This window comes from Neomonachus schauinslandi, chromosome 3 (assembly GCF_002201575.2).
Source record: "Neomonachus schauinslandi chromosome 3, ASM220157v2, whole genome shotgun sequence".
NCBI lineage: Eukaryota > Metazoa > Chordata > Mammalia > Carnivora > Phocidae > Neomonachus > Neomonachus schauinslandi.
This window is the reverse complement of record NC_058405.1, coordinates 63,432,644-63,448,262: the sequence shown is the minus strand read 5'-3', so window position 1 is coordinate 63,448,262 and position 15,619 is coordinate 63,432,644. Positions and strand designations below refer to the sequence as shown.

Below are 15,619 nucleotides of genomic sequence, written 5' to 3'. Positions count from 1 at the left end.
CCTAACTCTGGGAGCTGGAGGGGGGGCAAGTGGGGGTGACGACTGTGTTTTGAATATCGTCTTTAGCAGTCACATTCCAGGAGAGCTGTGACCTTCCCTGATTCTTCTATGCCATTCACCCCCCAAAATACTTCCTTTCAAAGGAGATTTCTTTAGTCAGCCCTTAGTAACTGATGTAATAAATGACCTATTGCAATCCTGAAGAATTAATGAGGCTTAATGCAGGAGGGATGTAGTAATTTGAATCTCTCAGAGAGCTTTCAAACCACATCTGCACAGGGCACCTGGGTGGCTCAGTCTGTTAAGCATCTGCCTTAGGCTCAGGTCATGATCTCAGGGTCCTGGGATCAGCCCCTTGTTGGCCTGCCTGCTCAGCGGGGAGTCTGCTTCTCCCTCTCCCTCTGCCCCTCCCCCCACTCATGGGTGCTCTCTCTCTCAAATAAATAAATAAAATCTTTAAAAAAAATGGAAAACACACAATTTAAAAACAAACAAACAAGCAAAAAAACACATCTGCACAGCCCCAGAGATTCTGAATCACCTCACACCCCTATTCCCACCCCAGGGGGATGGCCCTAGGGGAATGCCAGTGGGCTGTGTGTTTCAAAAAAGAGTTTCTAATGAGTGAGAGAACCATGACCTTCAGGGAGAACCACTGGTTTAGAGTTTGCTGTACATTGACAGGAAAGATTTGCATTTTTAGTGCAATCGTGGAAACCAAAAGAAGTAATAAGTGTGGGTTTCTGGAACAGGGTAGGAAGTGCACTCACAAAATGTCCCTGTACAAATAGGGCCTACCCCTCAGGTGACCCTCAGTGTCCTGTGGTCAGTCTCTGCACCACTCACTGTTCATCAGATGTACGGTCACTGGCTAAGCGTCTACATGGTGTGACGTCATCGACTCAGATTCTGGCTGGTGTGTGTGAGCTGTGATAGGTTTCCGTTCCCAGTTTTTGTTGAAATGCAAGTATTTAGCTTATAAGGAAAAATATGAACCTCAGTGAGTTAAAAATGAGTGCTAGAGTTATAGAGTCATTAGAATCTACTGAAAAATTTATTAACTGTGAATTGTCCAGAATTCATATCAAATATGATACGGTTTCATGAAAAAAAGCAGGTTACAAAACCAAAGGCAGGGATGCCTGGGTGGCTCAGTCAATTAAGCGTCTGCCTTTGGCTCAGGTCATGATCCCAGGGTCCTGGGTTCGAGTCCTGTATCGGGCTCCTTGCGCTCCAGGAGCCTGCTTCTCCTTCTGCCTTCCACTCCCCCTGCTTTTTGCTCACTCACACTTTCCCCCTCTCTCTGACAAATAAATAAATATAAAGTCTTTAAAACAAAACAAAACAAAAACAAAGGCAGAATGCAATCCCTGTTTTACATTTATATACAACTAATATCTATACATCCTATACAGGATGTGTGTGAGGGGAGCATATGGAGGGGATGTGAGCAGAGCTGGGGGTGTGTGTTGGGGGGGAATGTGAGGGTGGGGGATTATACAGGAAGTACATGTGCAGTGTGAAAAGGAGCATGAGATGGGTGGGGAGCGTGTGCACATGTGTGTGCATGCTCTCACAGTCCTGGACACAATGAAAAACTATAGTGGGTCCCCACACTTCCAGAACCTGAAAGGCAAAAATAGAATGGGAGGGCTCTATCCCCGCCCCCTCCCACCTGCCCCAAGTAAACCTCGATGATGTTTAAGAGCAAGGACTTTGGAGTCAGACCTTGTTTTAAATCCTAACCCAAAACTAGCTGCAGGATCTTGGGCAAGTTATTCAACCTCTTGACATCACTTTCTCATCTGCAAAATAAAGATACTTCTCGGCATCCATAAAGGGCTGAGCATGGTGTTAACACATAGCCGACATTCAATAAACGGTAACAAAAAATCCTAGCCCTTTGCTCAAAATAGAACTCAAAAGAAAATTGTACCATGGCAACAAAAGAATCTCTGACAAAGCAATTTTTAAAATACATCACATCTATATTCTATTCTATGGCTTCTTTATTTTGAACAGTTCGGGGTTTTTTCGGAGGGGGTGAATAGTGTTTACAAACAATTCTTGACTACTGGTGGCTCTTGGGACTAATAATGGGGTGAAAACATGAAGTCCACAGGATGATGTTCCCCAGTGATTCCAACCAACAGAACCTGTTATTAGCATCATTCTCACTTGTAAGCGCTGTGCCCTGTCCCAGCCGCTGACGAAGGTGCGGGGAGGCTGAGCATTGGCACTGTTCCAGGCAGGGGGCTGGGCGGCAAGAGAGTGGGAAGCAGTCTGCCCTGGGGGTTGGTGATGAGTTTGCAGCCCGCAGCCTAGGTGCCTCTTCAGACTTTCACATTAAAATCAATCAGAATTTCAAATACCGGGGGGGGGGGGGGGGGGGGGTAGAGCCGCTTATTGTAATTATTGGAGATTTAGCAAATTGTTACTATGGAATTATAAAAAGCAAATATCTAGTATAAATAGGAGGTTTATGTTACTTTATAAATTATCTAGAGAGCTTCTTAAAACCATTCAAAAATAATGCTGAAATCTTAGTCACGGTCACCCAAAGATTTCCTCCCCCTACTGCAAGAAAGTTCCTGCCTCAAGTCAGGAACGCCTGCTAACAGACTAAAAAGGATAATGCACAGTTGTTTATGCTCTTGAATAATAAAAGTAGTACACAGCCCTCTTTTTTTTTTTTTTTTTCTGTAGCCTTTATGGCATTTCCCCACTAATGCTACTCCACCTGCAGCGTCCCTCTGTTTCAGTAATGTTGCAACTCTCAGCACTTCTAAGTGCTGGGTTTTCCAGAGACAGAAAGCAGGAGGACCTCAGGCTCTGTTCGGAACCTTCTCGTGGTTATTGTAGCTGACACCACCAATGCCCTCCAGGATACTCATGGGCAGAGGGAACACGATGGTGGAATTCTTCTCCGAGGCCACGGTGGTTAGGGTTTGCAGGTAACGCAGCTGCAGGGCTATGGGGGACTCGGTCAGCACCATGGAGGCTGACTTCAGAGATTTGGAAGCATTCATTTCTCCTTCCGCTGCAAGGACCTGAAATGGCAGAAATAAAAGAGCTCAGAAAGAAAGGCTTACAACGGTGACTAAGGATCTCTTTTTCTGGCTGCATCCCGATCGATGCCTGCCTGCCTGTGGGTTTCATGGAGTTACTGCTTTGGCGAGGGTGAGAGTTTCACATCCTAATGTGATTAGGGGAATTTGAGGAGGTTGCAGGAAGCGGGGAGATATTTTTACAAATTATGAGTCCATAGATTTCCTTTGCAAACAAAATAAAAGCACCGTCTTTAACCCCAACAAATCCTGGGCAGTCCGCGCCTGAGTGATGCAGGCTGATCACCCCAGAGCCCCCCATCCCCTGCGTTAGCCTCCAGAGAAGTTTGAAATTCAAGGCCTCCGCCTGGCTTCTCTCTGTTGTCCTTACTTATCCTAGGAGATGTTTTTTCCTTTTATTCTGTTGCCAGTTTAGCCTCATCCTTACAATGTAAGGACTGTTTCAAGTTCTCTCTGCTCTTGATTACCAGGAGCAGCAAGTGCTGGTCTCAGAACACCCACTGGAAGGCTCTCTTAAGTGCTGGCTCCCCTTCTAGTTCTCTCCTGCCCAAGACGGATTTGCACCTCGGTTGCCCCAGCCGCGGCCACTCACGCGCTCTGTGTCAAAGCGCCCTCCAAAAAAAAGCAGAATTACTAGCTTTATACAAACGTAGATTCCTGAGCCACAAGAGACTCAGCTTCACCGAGTGTGAGGTGAGGCCTGAGAATGAGTATTTGCTATGTTGAGTTATCTCTAGGGGACTGAAATGCGGCCAGACCTGGGACCCACCTTGCTAAGTCACTGGGCGTGTTGCTGAGCAGCCCCTGTCCCAAGACCTGTTGCCCTACTTCCTCAAAGTACACTAAGCTGCCCGTTACCTTTTAATTCAGGAGGAAATTCTCAGTAAAAACTGTGAAAAAGAAACCCTTTTCTTATCGAAATCTTTGAGAAGGCCTGATCTTCCACTCAAGGTCTATTTTTATCTGCTCCAAAGCTAGGCATCTTGCCTTCCAGTGTAGACGGAGTAGCTCTTACCCTGGCCCTGGCTTCCCGGGTGGCCTCAGCCTCCGCCGCCATGGACCTCTGTAGCTGCACCGGAATCCGGACATCTTTGATTTCCACCCGGGCCACCCGGATCCCCCACAGCTCGGTAGCATCATCGAGTAAGGTCTGTTTCCAGATCAAAAGAAAGGGCATTGGTCAGAAGACAGGGGATGTAAGGTTCTGATGTGCTTCATATCTGCAAGAGAAATTCCTCATATTCTTCTCCTTTTGTCTTCACAGCATTTGGAGTGAGACAACTGGGGAAAGGAACGGGAGTTCTTACTGATCACTCCCAGGAATTGAGGGAATCCCGGGAAGGATTCAGAAGGAGAACCTGACAGATCTTTCAGGAGGTATCAGGATTCACCCCCAAACTATTCCTAATGAAGTATATGCCATCCCTCTAGAGTTGAGCAAATACCCCACATTTTCTTGTCATTGACATTAAGGGGGCAGCAATGCATGGGTTTCTCAGATACTTCTGGATTTTGTCCTGGCTCTGCCATTTGCAGCCGTGAATCACTGGGCCAGTTCCTTAACCTCTCTGATTCTTCGTTTTCTCACCTATAAAGGTTTCCTTTCAGGATTTTCATGAGATTTGGAGATAATACATGTAAGAGATCTACCAATTCCTCACAGTAACTCAATAAATACTATTGGGTACTTGTTGAGATACTCTGTGCCTTGCCCTAGTGAACCTCTGTCCTGTGGCCAGTTTTAAACAGGTAGCCAGGCATATTTTTTTGAGAGCACCATAGCCTAAAATCAAAGATATGCTTGTCCTTTGGTAAAACTGAAGACCACCGAGGATGTCCTGTGGGTTATCCTGCAGAGGGAGGGGTGAAAAAGAATGCCTTGTGAAAGAGTGAGACCAGACGGCTAGTTCCCTCCGAGGCCAGGGGCAGAGATCTCCACTACCAAATGGCAAGCGATTGCTTGCCTTTCCACGATTTCTAGAGAACTGTGGGAGACAGTGAGACCTCCCAAGAAGCTGGTGACCAGACTGTGGCAGGGGAAACATCTGAGCTGTCAAACCCACGGGGCTCTTACAAATGATATAGAGAGTTACATAGCACCAACACTATCTCAGAAAGCCTTAGGGTCTTTGTGCCACATGAAGCACTGGAAGAGATGCCAAGGACCAAAGCTGAAATTCCCTCCTAACGTACAGCAGGGAGGCTCAGAATCAAAACATTCTTGATTTAGGACCACACAGAAATGTAATCATCTATAAACTGGGGTGTGCAAGAGTTGAGATGGATACCTGCAACATCCTCATCAATGTTATAATTATGAGTAACCTGAATTAAAAATGACGCTAACCTCTTCAGAAAAGGCTAATGTGTACAATGCTAACTCATATGTTGAATTCCAAAGAAAATGGGTAAGATGTAAAATTCCTACAGCTCCCCTTCTCCTGCTCAGATATTTCAATCTACGCCTTGTGATTGTAAAGGAATAAAACCACAAACTGAAGCCAAGTGTTTATAGCAGCTCTGTGTGTGTGAGTGTGAGAGTGCACGTGCACGCATGGGAGAGGGATTCTTTGAACTACTGATATTTGATCATCACTGATAATTAAAATAAATGAACTAATGACACAGGCTATTCATTCTCAGCATCTTTACCTGGATGCTATGGGCGATCTCTTCCCGGCCAGCTAAAATTTGGGACAGGGTCTGTGTCCCTAAGACGTTTCTCAGAGTAGTCTGAGCCAGCAGAAATGTGGCTTGGTGGACATCGTTGACATTAGCCACCGCTGAGACAGCACTATAGATTCTGTAATAGATGACTCCGTCCACTTGAGTAGTCACGGAGTCTCTGGTGAGGATCTGGAGAGCAAGGACAGGGAAAATTGCATGTTTATTATGACTGTCACAGTGACTGACAAAGTGTCAGCCAGCCTAAGATCTTGCCCTCTCCCCAGGAGGAGAGCATTCATGACAGCTCATGCCAGCATCACCCAAACTCTGCCCTGGCTTGAGTATAATGTCATCCTAGGTGGTGACAAAATCCTTATTCATGGGTAGTCTGTACCCAGCCCTGCATCTTCATCTTGGGGAAGTCTTACATCCCACAGGCAGAGGCTCTTGATATGCCATGGGGAGCATAAACACTTCTCTTTTAAAATGTGGCAAGTAGAAACTTTGTGGAATTCTACCTTCTACACAGAGATAGAACACTTGTTTCCCTGATACCTGAAATCTTTTTGGTTTTCAGTTTTTATCAGATTTGATGAACAGCAGTGCTTCTTAGAAAACATAGATGTCACCAGAGACCGGGCTCTGTATTCACATAAAGAGAGATCTATTTGCTTTCATCGAGGTTTTGCATTAATCATTCTGAATGATGAGACGAGGTGCTTTGTGGCCAGTGAGAGCTCTCTGGCAGGACCATAGGAGCAGAACCTAGAGCTCCCTTCTCCCATCTAGAACGGTGGACTATGAGGCCAGAAAAGGCCCATGATAGGTCACTAAGCATCTCCAACTCTCTTATGACACAGGCTGACTCCTAAAGTAAGGACTCTGTAATTCCCACCAGTGACATGGCAATGTGATTGTTGGGTCATGACTGAGTTTCCTGTACCAGAGAGAAGAAAATTAACATCAACTCATAATCCTCTCATCACCTCTGCCCTCCCACATTGTAGGCCCTACTCACATTTTCTTTCCTCTTCCTGAATTGTTTCGGTTCTTAGTAACTCTGTTTCTCTTCTCTATTGTCCTGTTATTGGCCTTGGATATTTATTTACAATACTTTAAGAACTGAAAAGAATTATTTGAAATCCAAATGCAGGTGGGTTCTGTGCTCTTTCCTTACACCCACCCACTGTGTTGCATTCAATCACACACAAAAAAGTGAATGATAGAGATTTTACTAAAAAATCTTCTGGAAAGGTGACAGCAAGGATAATATCCTAACCAAACCCTACCCTCCACCAAATTAAATTCAGCTCCTTTATACAACGACTTATCTGACTCTGCCAAGCATCTTGGCTACTGCTCTCCATCCCAGCTTCTCTGCCAACTGCATCTTTTCTCTATCTTCCCTGGGACTTTCCCCTCTGAGTCATTCCAAGTCTTACAGCAAGCCAGCCCTTGCCCTTGGCTTTATTCTCAATGGGAAAAGCGAAACCCAGTGGTTTTAGGACCTACCCAGGGCTCCTCAAGCAGGTCCCTTATAATTTGAAAACACAATGTAAAACATCAACTGTCCGTGGAACAGGGAAGATAACAGGTTTTATTTCTAATGACATATCTTTAACCGGCATTACCTCTTGTGGAGGAATGTTGCAAGTAACAGTTCGGAGATCAACCTTGACAAATACATCTATGCAGGGCAGGACCAGGATCAAACCTATGAGAGAGAAAATATGAATTTTACCCTATTGAAACTTTTACCCTATTGAAACGAACTGCAACAAATTGTCTCCTAACTATACGATACATTATTTTCAAGGGACTACAAATGCTTCTCAGAGGACCTTCAATATGCACACCTCTAACTTTGGGGAAAATTAGTTCCTCCCACTAGTCAGTGACTAAAGAAAAGTGGTTCCCTAGAAATTAAAATCTTGTGGTAAAGAGCTAAAGATCCTTGACATTTAATTTTTAGATTTTATTTTTAAAACACTCAACCTACCTTTATCCAAGTGTTGAATTTGACATTAATTTAAAAGGATATTTTGGAAATTGGTGTCCTTATTAAAGATACTTATACAAAAGATTTAAGTAATAGATTTTTTACCTTAAATATCAATGACTGTCAACATTCTCATTCATCTTCAATAGCACTGAAAAAATAGTGGAAGTAAAATCTTCTCAAGATTTCAGAGTCCCTAAAACCTATGTATTTCACAATTTTCTGTTTCTCCAGAGCTGTGTTCTAGTTCAAGTATAATGGCATTCTCCAATTATAAACACTCTTACTTCTTTTTGAATTGTGAAGTATTTGGGTTTGGGGCTGAGTGGGGGAAGGAGGGGGATAAGAAAATTCAGTTGAAGATCCCATGCATGAATCCCTGACATAAGCCTGGTGAATGTTCTCTACAGCAAGAGTCACCAAGGTTAGAACCACAAAGCATGTCAGCAAGATGCGGACACCAATCCATTTCCATTCACCAGAAAGATTTTGTGCTGTTGTTTTCGTTTTCAAAGAAGAAACAGGTTTTAAGTTGCATACCTTGCAAAGGGCTGGTAACATCAAAGGAAAACACTGCTAAGATGCTTTCTTTCTTTTGGTCTCTCAACTCTCCTGAGACTTGTAGTGAGGATTGCTGCTTCATTTACTTCCTTATTTGGTGTCAGGTCACTGGTTGAGGTCGTGGCCCCTAAAACTAGAGGGTTAAGTCCTAGCCCTCGCCCTTACTAGCTTGTGACCTGGGAACACTCTCATAACTTTCCTGAGCTTCAGTTAGTTAATCTCTAGAAGACGGTAGTGAAGATTAAGCATGATTCAACATGATAATGAAATAAAGTACTAAACACAGTGCCAGATATGTATTACTTGCTCAAGAAGTGGCACCACTTATTATTAATACTTTCATTGTTAAAGAATAATTTACAATTTACAAAAGTGGAGAGGTTTTCCATTAGCAATTTGGCTTGTTTCTCTCTAGCTCTTATGGCTTTCTGAGGTAACTCATTAGCCCCAGAGACATGTATGACGAGAGTAGTTATCCTGGGACATTTAGTGGTGAAATCTTCTGGGAAAACTCATTTAAAAGAGATCCACTTTTCTCTAGAGCCCTCCAAGTTATGGCTAGTCTACTTCTCTCAAATCCAGTTTTACTCTAACTTAGAAGCTTGGCCCCACCAGATGCAACATGACCTGGAAGGGGTCAACCTTGGTCTGTTATACCTCAGTTGGATGAGTCTAACACTTCTATTTGGACGAACTCATAAGAATATCCATAATAAGTCATTCTTGCCCTCTTTCCTCTCAGGTCCTTTATGAAATTAGACAAGTAGGATTATACTACTTGAAATGACCGAGCCTCTTTAACAAGCTTCTGCTTTTGAAATTTCTCATATTTTTTTTTAATGCAACAGATATCTGAGTGCCTACCATAGTGCATGGCCAAGTGTAGAACACATGCAGTACCACAGTGACTAAGAAAGTCCTTGCCCTGCAGAGAGCTTATAGTCCAGTTGGGAAGAGAATGTGTTTACTCAAATACATCATAATAGAGGGCAAAAAACAAATGTTATTAAAGAACTATTGCAAATAACCATTCTTGCTCATGTATCTTGTAAGATGTTATTTGTGATGGCCTCTCCTTCCAAAATACTAGAATTTATCGTATGAAATTGTCATGCTTACGAATCAAAAACAAGTATTAGCAATTTCATATTGTTCAACTACATATACACCAAGAGAAGTTATGAGAATTAAATCAATACCTAACTTCTAGAGTTTTAGTACCTAACACCTTCCCATGTCCGCTCCCCACCCCCCAAAATCCCATCCTCTTATAACATGAAGAATTTGGAACAGTCTTCATTCTAAGGTAGAAAAGGGATGGAAAGAAACACTACATTTGACCAAAGGAGTTGTGCAATAGCTTCTAGCTCCCTATTTCCATTAGTCTACTTGCCAGGAGAAGAAACTACCTTTTACTTTTCCATTAGCTCTTTTCAAAGGGTGAGAATCAAAAACCAGCTCCCAGAATACTCTCTCAGAGTAACTCAATCATCTATCTTGGCCATTTACTCCCTCCCTTCATTCTTCAGTCATTCATCTAGTGGTCTTGATAATAAGGGACGTCCGGCCAATGTAACAGAGCCGCGCTTTGCTCCCATTCACTGACTCTCTCAGAGGGAATGCTAGGAAACGGCTGGATTTCCAGCCTCTCAAACTAGAGGTCTAGCGGTGACTCCTGTTCACTTGCCTAACAGGAACAACATCTTTCTTTCCATTGTACAGACAGGCAAGGGCTCCAGCTTCCTGTGATTTTTCTCAATGACAACAGTTAAGTATTAGGTGCCCATGATCCTTGTCAGGAACAGCCACAGTGTCCTACCTGGCCCTCTGGCTTTGTCAGCTTGGATGCGTCCCAGTCGGAATACAACAGCACGTTCATACTCCTTAATGATCTAAGGGATTAAGGGAGAGCATTTAGTCCTAATGGTTCATCAGCTCACAGAGAGAGCCCAATTTATTTCCCAGGGTGTTACCTTCAAGCACATCCATATGGAGATGGGGAAGGTAATGATCATCAGCAACAAAGAAAGGGAAAAGAGGATCCAGCCACATACACCGAGCCGTTTACTGCTGATGCCTAAGAAATGAGGAGGAAGCAAGCCTGTAACTTACATGGTTCTTAGAAAAGCCATTCAGCTGCATGAGTAAGGCTATTACCCAGTGCGCTGGCCACACCTGATGGCACTGAGGAGGAGATCGAAACCCATGCACACCCGTAAATGCAGTAAACACACACATACACGCACACTGTTCATTCAGGGTTTTAGATTGAAATTGACCTGTCCCTTCCAAGAAAAGTCTCAGAATCAATCATAACAAGTACCATTATATTTAGTAAGAATGAAATGGTTTATTATCCTCAAAACACATAAAACACTGTTACCCAGTGTATAATTGATGGACTACCTCCATCAGAATCATTAGGGTACCATTTTAAAAGACAAATTCCTGGGTGCCCAGGATTCTCCAGGTTGAAATTGAAGACAATCTCTGAGGTAGAGAGGTAGGTACTATTATCCCCAAAGGCAGAAAGATGGCAAGAAAGACATTTTGAAGAGCCTGGAGGTATGAGTTTCTATGAGAGCTCTCTTACCTACCAGTGTTGTAGGCTTTGGGTAAGCCACTCAATCCTTCTGAGCCTCCACTTCTCCATCTATAGTATGGGGATAGAAGTCAACCACCTTGAAGGATTTGACAAGGACTAAATGAGATTTTTTTTTATATGGCACTTGGTCCATACATTAATATCTACATTAGTAAATGCATATTACTACTTCATTCCCATTTTACAGATATTACAGGGACTTGTCAGACACTGATATTTGACAATTCTGACTTTTCAAGGAATTTTGTTACATTGGCTCATTACATCGGAAGTCTTTTTGCTAATCACACATTATGATAACAAGGGCATTTTGGCTTAAAGAATATTGCCCTGCAGTGTTAAGTTCAAATCATACTCCAGTCACTTAAAACTGTGTAGCCTTAATCACTTCAATTACACAATTTTTCAAGTCTTAGAACTCCAGTTTGTAGAACACACAAGTCTGGCTGACCCTTTTATTCTTACTTTATTCTTTTATTCACCATTCAACTTCTTTTAAATCCTCATTCCTTCTTGTTCTCTTCTTGACAACCACCCCCATCCTCACCCCACACTTCCTCCAACAGATTCATATTCTCCACACAGGCACCCAAATTAACTATATGTACTAGATATCTTCACCCAGATAACTCCACCAACACCTTATGCTATCCCTAGCTTAATTAGTGCCTAACCATCCACGTTACTGTCCACGTTAGAGACGCAGGGTTATCACTGCCCCTCCCCTGTCCAACTGCAGAAGTCACCAGGTTTAACTGGTACCACCTCACATCCATCCTCACTTATCCACTTTACTGCCCCTGACTCATCAGTGCCCACGCCATAAGTTCATGAACATTCCGGAGGGTTCTAGGATTTTGCTCTTAAAACAGTGCTGTGATGAGTGCTTTTTAATGTGTTTTTGTACACTCATGTAGGGTAAATGCCAGGCAGGGAAAGTGTTAGGTCAAAGAGATTAGTATTTACAATTTCGTTAGATGATTAAGTGCCCTTCAACGAGTTTGTACCAATCCGCACTCTCGTCAATAGCACACTGTGACGCTGCCTACTTCCCCATGCCTGGTGCCAGTACCCACCAGGTACTTTCTCAATTAGTGCAGACCCATAGATGGGAAGTATCTACGTCTTAGTGACATATTTAGTATTAAAAACGGTTTGTGCAAATGTCCTTTAATGGGCTCTAAATACACATAAAGATATACCCGATAGCAATAAGGACTTGCCTCCATACCCAAAGTTTATATTTTTAAAATACCACCTTCCAAAGCCTTGGACCCTGGTGAGGTGGATTGGACTATCATTATGCAGGATAAAAAGACATTTTGTGCAGGGCGCCTGGGTGGCTCAGTCAGTTAAGCGACTGCCTTCGGCTCAGGTCATGATCCTGGAGTCCCTGGATCGAGTCCCGCATCGGGCTCCCTGCTCGGCAGGGAGTCTGCTTCTCCCTCTGACCCTCCCCCATCTCATGCTCTCTCTCTCATTCTCGCTCTCTCAAATAAATAAATAAAATTTTAAAAAAAAGACATTTTGTGCATTCTAATAGAATCTTTGTTGCATTTTACTTATTAGTGCTTTTTTTTTAAATTTATTTATTTGACAGAGAGATAGAGAGCTCAAGCAGGCAGAGCGGCAGGCAGAGGGAAAGGGAGAAGCAGGCTCTCTGCTGAGCAGGGAGCCTGACGTGGGGCTCGATCCCAGGACCCTGGGATCATGACCTGAGCCGAAGGCAGCCGCCCAACCGACTGAGCCACCCAGGCGCCCCTATTAGTGCTTTTTTTTTTAATTACTGTAATGACATGGCCTGTATATAAACATTCTCATTGTAAAATAAAATAAAAAAAATCAAAGCAATACAGATAAAACTGAAGTCCCCCTGATCATCCTCTCCTTAGTCCACTTTTATCCAGAGAAGTCCCATAGTTACTGATTTGGTGTATTTCATGATAGAGCCATTCCTATGTATTTATATACATATGTCTATCCTTAGAAGACACTTGGCTTAGATTTGTAGATTTGGTGAGCTATGGCACCATTCTAACACTTGTACTGTTTTATTTTATTTATTTATTTGAGAGAGAGAGAGAGTGCAAGCAGCGGGAGTGCAGAGGGAGAAGCAGACTCCCTGCCGAGCAGGGAGCCCGACAGGACACGGGGCTCCATCCGGGACACCGGGATCATGACCTGAACCAAAGGCAGCCGCTTAACCGACTGAGCCACCCAGGCGCCCCAACACTTCTATTTTTTAAAAAACTGAATATATCTGAGAGCTATTTCCATGTCAGTACATGCAGCTCTACCTCCTTCTTCTTCACTGTCGCACACGGCTCCACCCTGCACCTGGGTCTGTTTACGTAGCCACTGGACATGAAGGTCCCTTGTACTTCTGCCCCTGCCAACAAGGCTGACATAACGGTGCTTGTACACGCCTCTCTGGGACCAGCTGTCATTTCCTGGAATCTCAGTGAATGAGTTGAGAAGGCAGCACAGTTCCGGCCACCCGGGGTGTATTTCCCTGCTGCTGATACTGCAATCATTGGTATTCAGGAGCCTTGGGGGTGTCCCGGGGCTGTGACTTTGGCAGGGCAACCCCCACAAACAGCTGGGACTCCACCAAGACCCCAGTTACACTTTATGCCCCGAACAAGCTCTAGACATTTCCGGAGTAGCTGCAGCCTGAACACCCAGCTGCAGCCTGAACACCCAGCTGCATAAGGCAAGTGTTTGTGGCAGAACCTGAGTCCTGGCCCGTAGGCGTTCCTCCGGAGCCCCATCAAGTCCTTGCATTGCATGACCACCTGTGGGTGAGGCTCTCTTAGGTACTAACCATGCTGAGACAAGAGATGAGGGCATGAGTCATCTTCCAAGATTTACACTTGAGCTTTAGAACCGCCCGGGACCGCCCGGGCCACTGCCGCCGGGAGACGGAGGATTCTGGAGCCTGGGGGGGTCATTAGCTGCGGTTAAAATGGGGCTGTGAGCACAGTGGTCAGCTTGCCTGCAGGGCCAGCAGCACAGGCTTTGAGCAGAGGGCATCTTTCAGCCTCCCCTCATGGTGAGCCCAGGAAGCCTTGTGGGGAAGTGGACCCGAGGATCCCAATTCTGACTGAAAAGATATGCAGGGATTGTGTTACAAAGGCTCTTCAGAAACCTCCCGTATGGCCTTCACTTCAGCCTCCACAAGGGTGCTTCCAGAGCCTTCCTTGGAGGCTAAGGGGATGGCGGAGGGAAAGGGCCCCACGCAAGCTCCGCATTAACCCCGCAAGCCCTTAGCACACCTAACCATCTCCGGCTTTCTCCAAATCCATGGATGTGTATTTTCTGTGAGTTGCTGTCATAATACCGTATGGCCATCATCGTCTGCTTACTTCACAGCAGAGAACTGGGTTTTGCCAGCCCCAACAAATTGCCCCCGGTTTCTCATTCATCCATTTGACAGTATTTTGCCTGTTCTACACCAGGCACTAGGCTAGAGCTGAGGACTCAAAGGAGAATAAGGATGGGGAACTTCCCAACTAGGGTTCACGTCTAGCAGGAGAGAGGCGGTAGGGGCAGGTGTAATAATAAGGTCCGGTCTCTGCTGCGTTGCCTCCTAGGAAATAAGTGGGGATTCCCTTCTGCATGCGGCTGGGACAAAGAACAGCAGAATGTTTAGTTGACACATTGCCCTCAGTCTGGAAAGAGAAGGGCAGAGCCGTAATGCACAGAAGCCGGGGCCCCGCGCTGCTGACCCTGGGGCTTCAGGGGAAGGACTTGAGGGATAACCAAGGCCAGCCCTTCATTCTGCAGCCAGAAAATCTGGTTCGTGTTGTCATCAGCATCTTAATCTCTCTTTGAGTAAGGGGGACCCACAAGTTCCACAAACTGACAGACATTCATGTCTGCCTTTAATGACTTACGCAGCGAGGCAAGACCAAGCTTCACTTGTACAGGCTTGCCTCTGGGGCTTTGTTCCCGGCACTTAGCTACAGCCCATAGCACCGGACGAACCTTAAATGCCCTCTAGGACTAGGGGTAAACACTTAAAGCAAGACTGGTAACCTGCGCAAGGCCAGGAAGTAGGGGAGATTATTCCAAATCACTAGCCCCACATATATGGCACTAGTGGTAGAAATGAATTTTAGTAAATAAAACAAGCTAGGTGACTTGGTTGCTTATTTCTTATTAAGGCTTGGTCAACAGTATTTAAATATGAGATCAATACTACATCTAATCCTTGCCCCCAGATCTGTGTTACTGCTGTAAAAGAGCTATTTCTTCTCTAAGCAGAAATCGCTGTTGAGGTATTATGACATTGTTTCAAAATCCCCAAACAGAAAGACGTATGTAACTACAATGAGATCATAATACACAGCTTCCAGAATGGCAAACATTAAAGACCGGACAATATCCCATTTTAGCAAGGTTGTGGAGCAACCTGAGCCTTCATGTATGCAAACTGATACAATCATCTTGAGAAACTATTTGAGAAACTATTTGAAAGTATCTACTAAAGCTAAACACATCCTTACTCTATGACTCAGTATTCCGCTTCAAAGTAATACCTGAGAGAAATGAGCGGTGATTACAGTGAAAAACCATTCAAGAATGGTCCTTGCAGAATTCTTAAACTCAGGAAACAAACTGAGGGTTGCTGGAGTGTTGGGGGGTGGGAGGGATGGGATGGCTGGGTGATAGACATTGGAGAGGGTATGTGCTATGGTGAGCGCTGTGAATAGTGCA

At 44.5% G+C, this 15,619-nt stretch overlaps 1 protein-coding gene across 1 annotated transcript; it reads right to left on the bottom strand.

Annotated features, from left to right (window-relative positions):
- Positions 1-2,825: 2,825 nt before the first annotated feature.
- Positions 2,826-14,251, bottom strand: STOML3 (stomatin like 3). Its single transcript, XM_021678197.1, has 8 exons — positions 14,176-14,251; positions 13,198-13,350; positions 10,269-10,396; positions 10,115-10,187; positions 7,367-7,449; positions 5,721-5,924; positions 4,084-4,218; positions 2,826-3,050 (listed from the first exon to the last, which is right to left on the bottom strand). Exons 1-8 carry the CDS (start codon positions 14,249-14,251, stop codon positions 2,826-2,828), a joined length of 1,077 nt encoding a protein of 358 aa, XP_021533872.1.
- Positions 14,252-15,619: the final 1,368 nt, after the last annotated feature.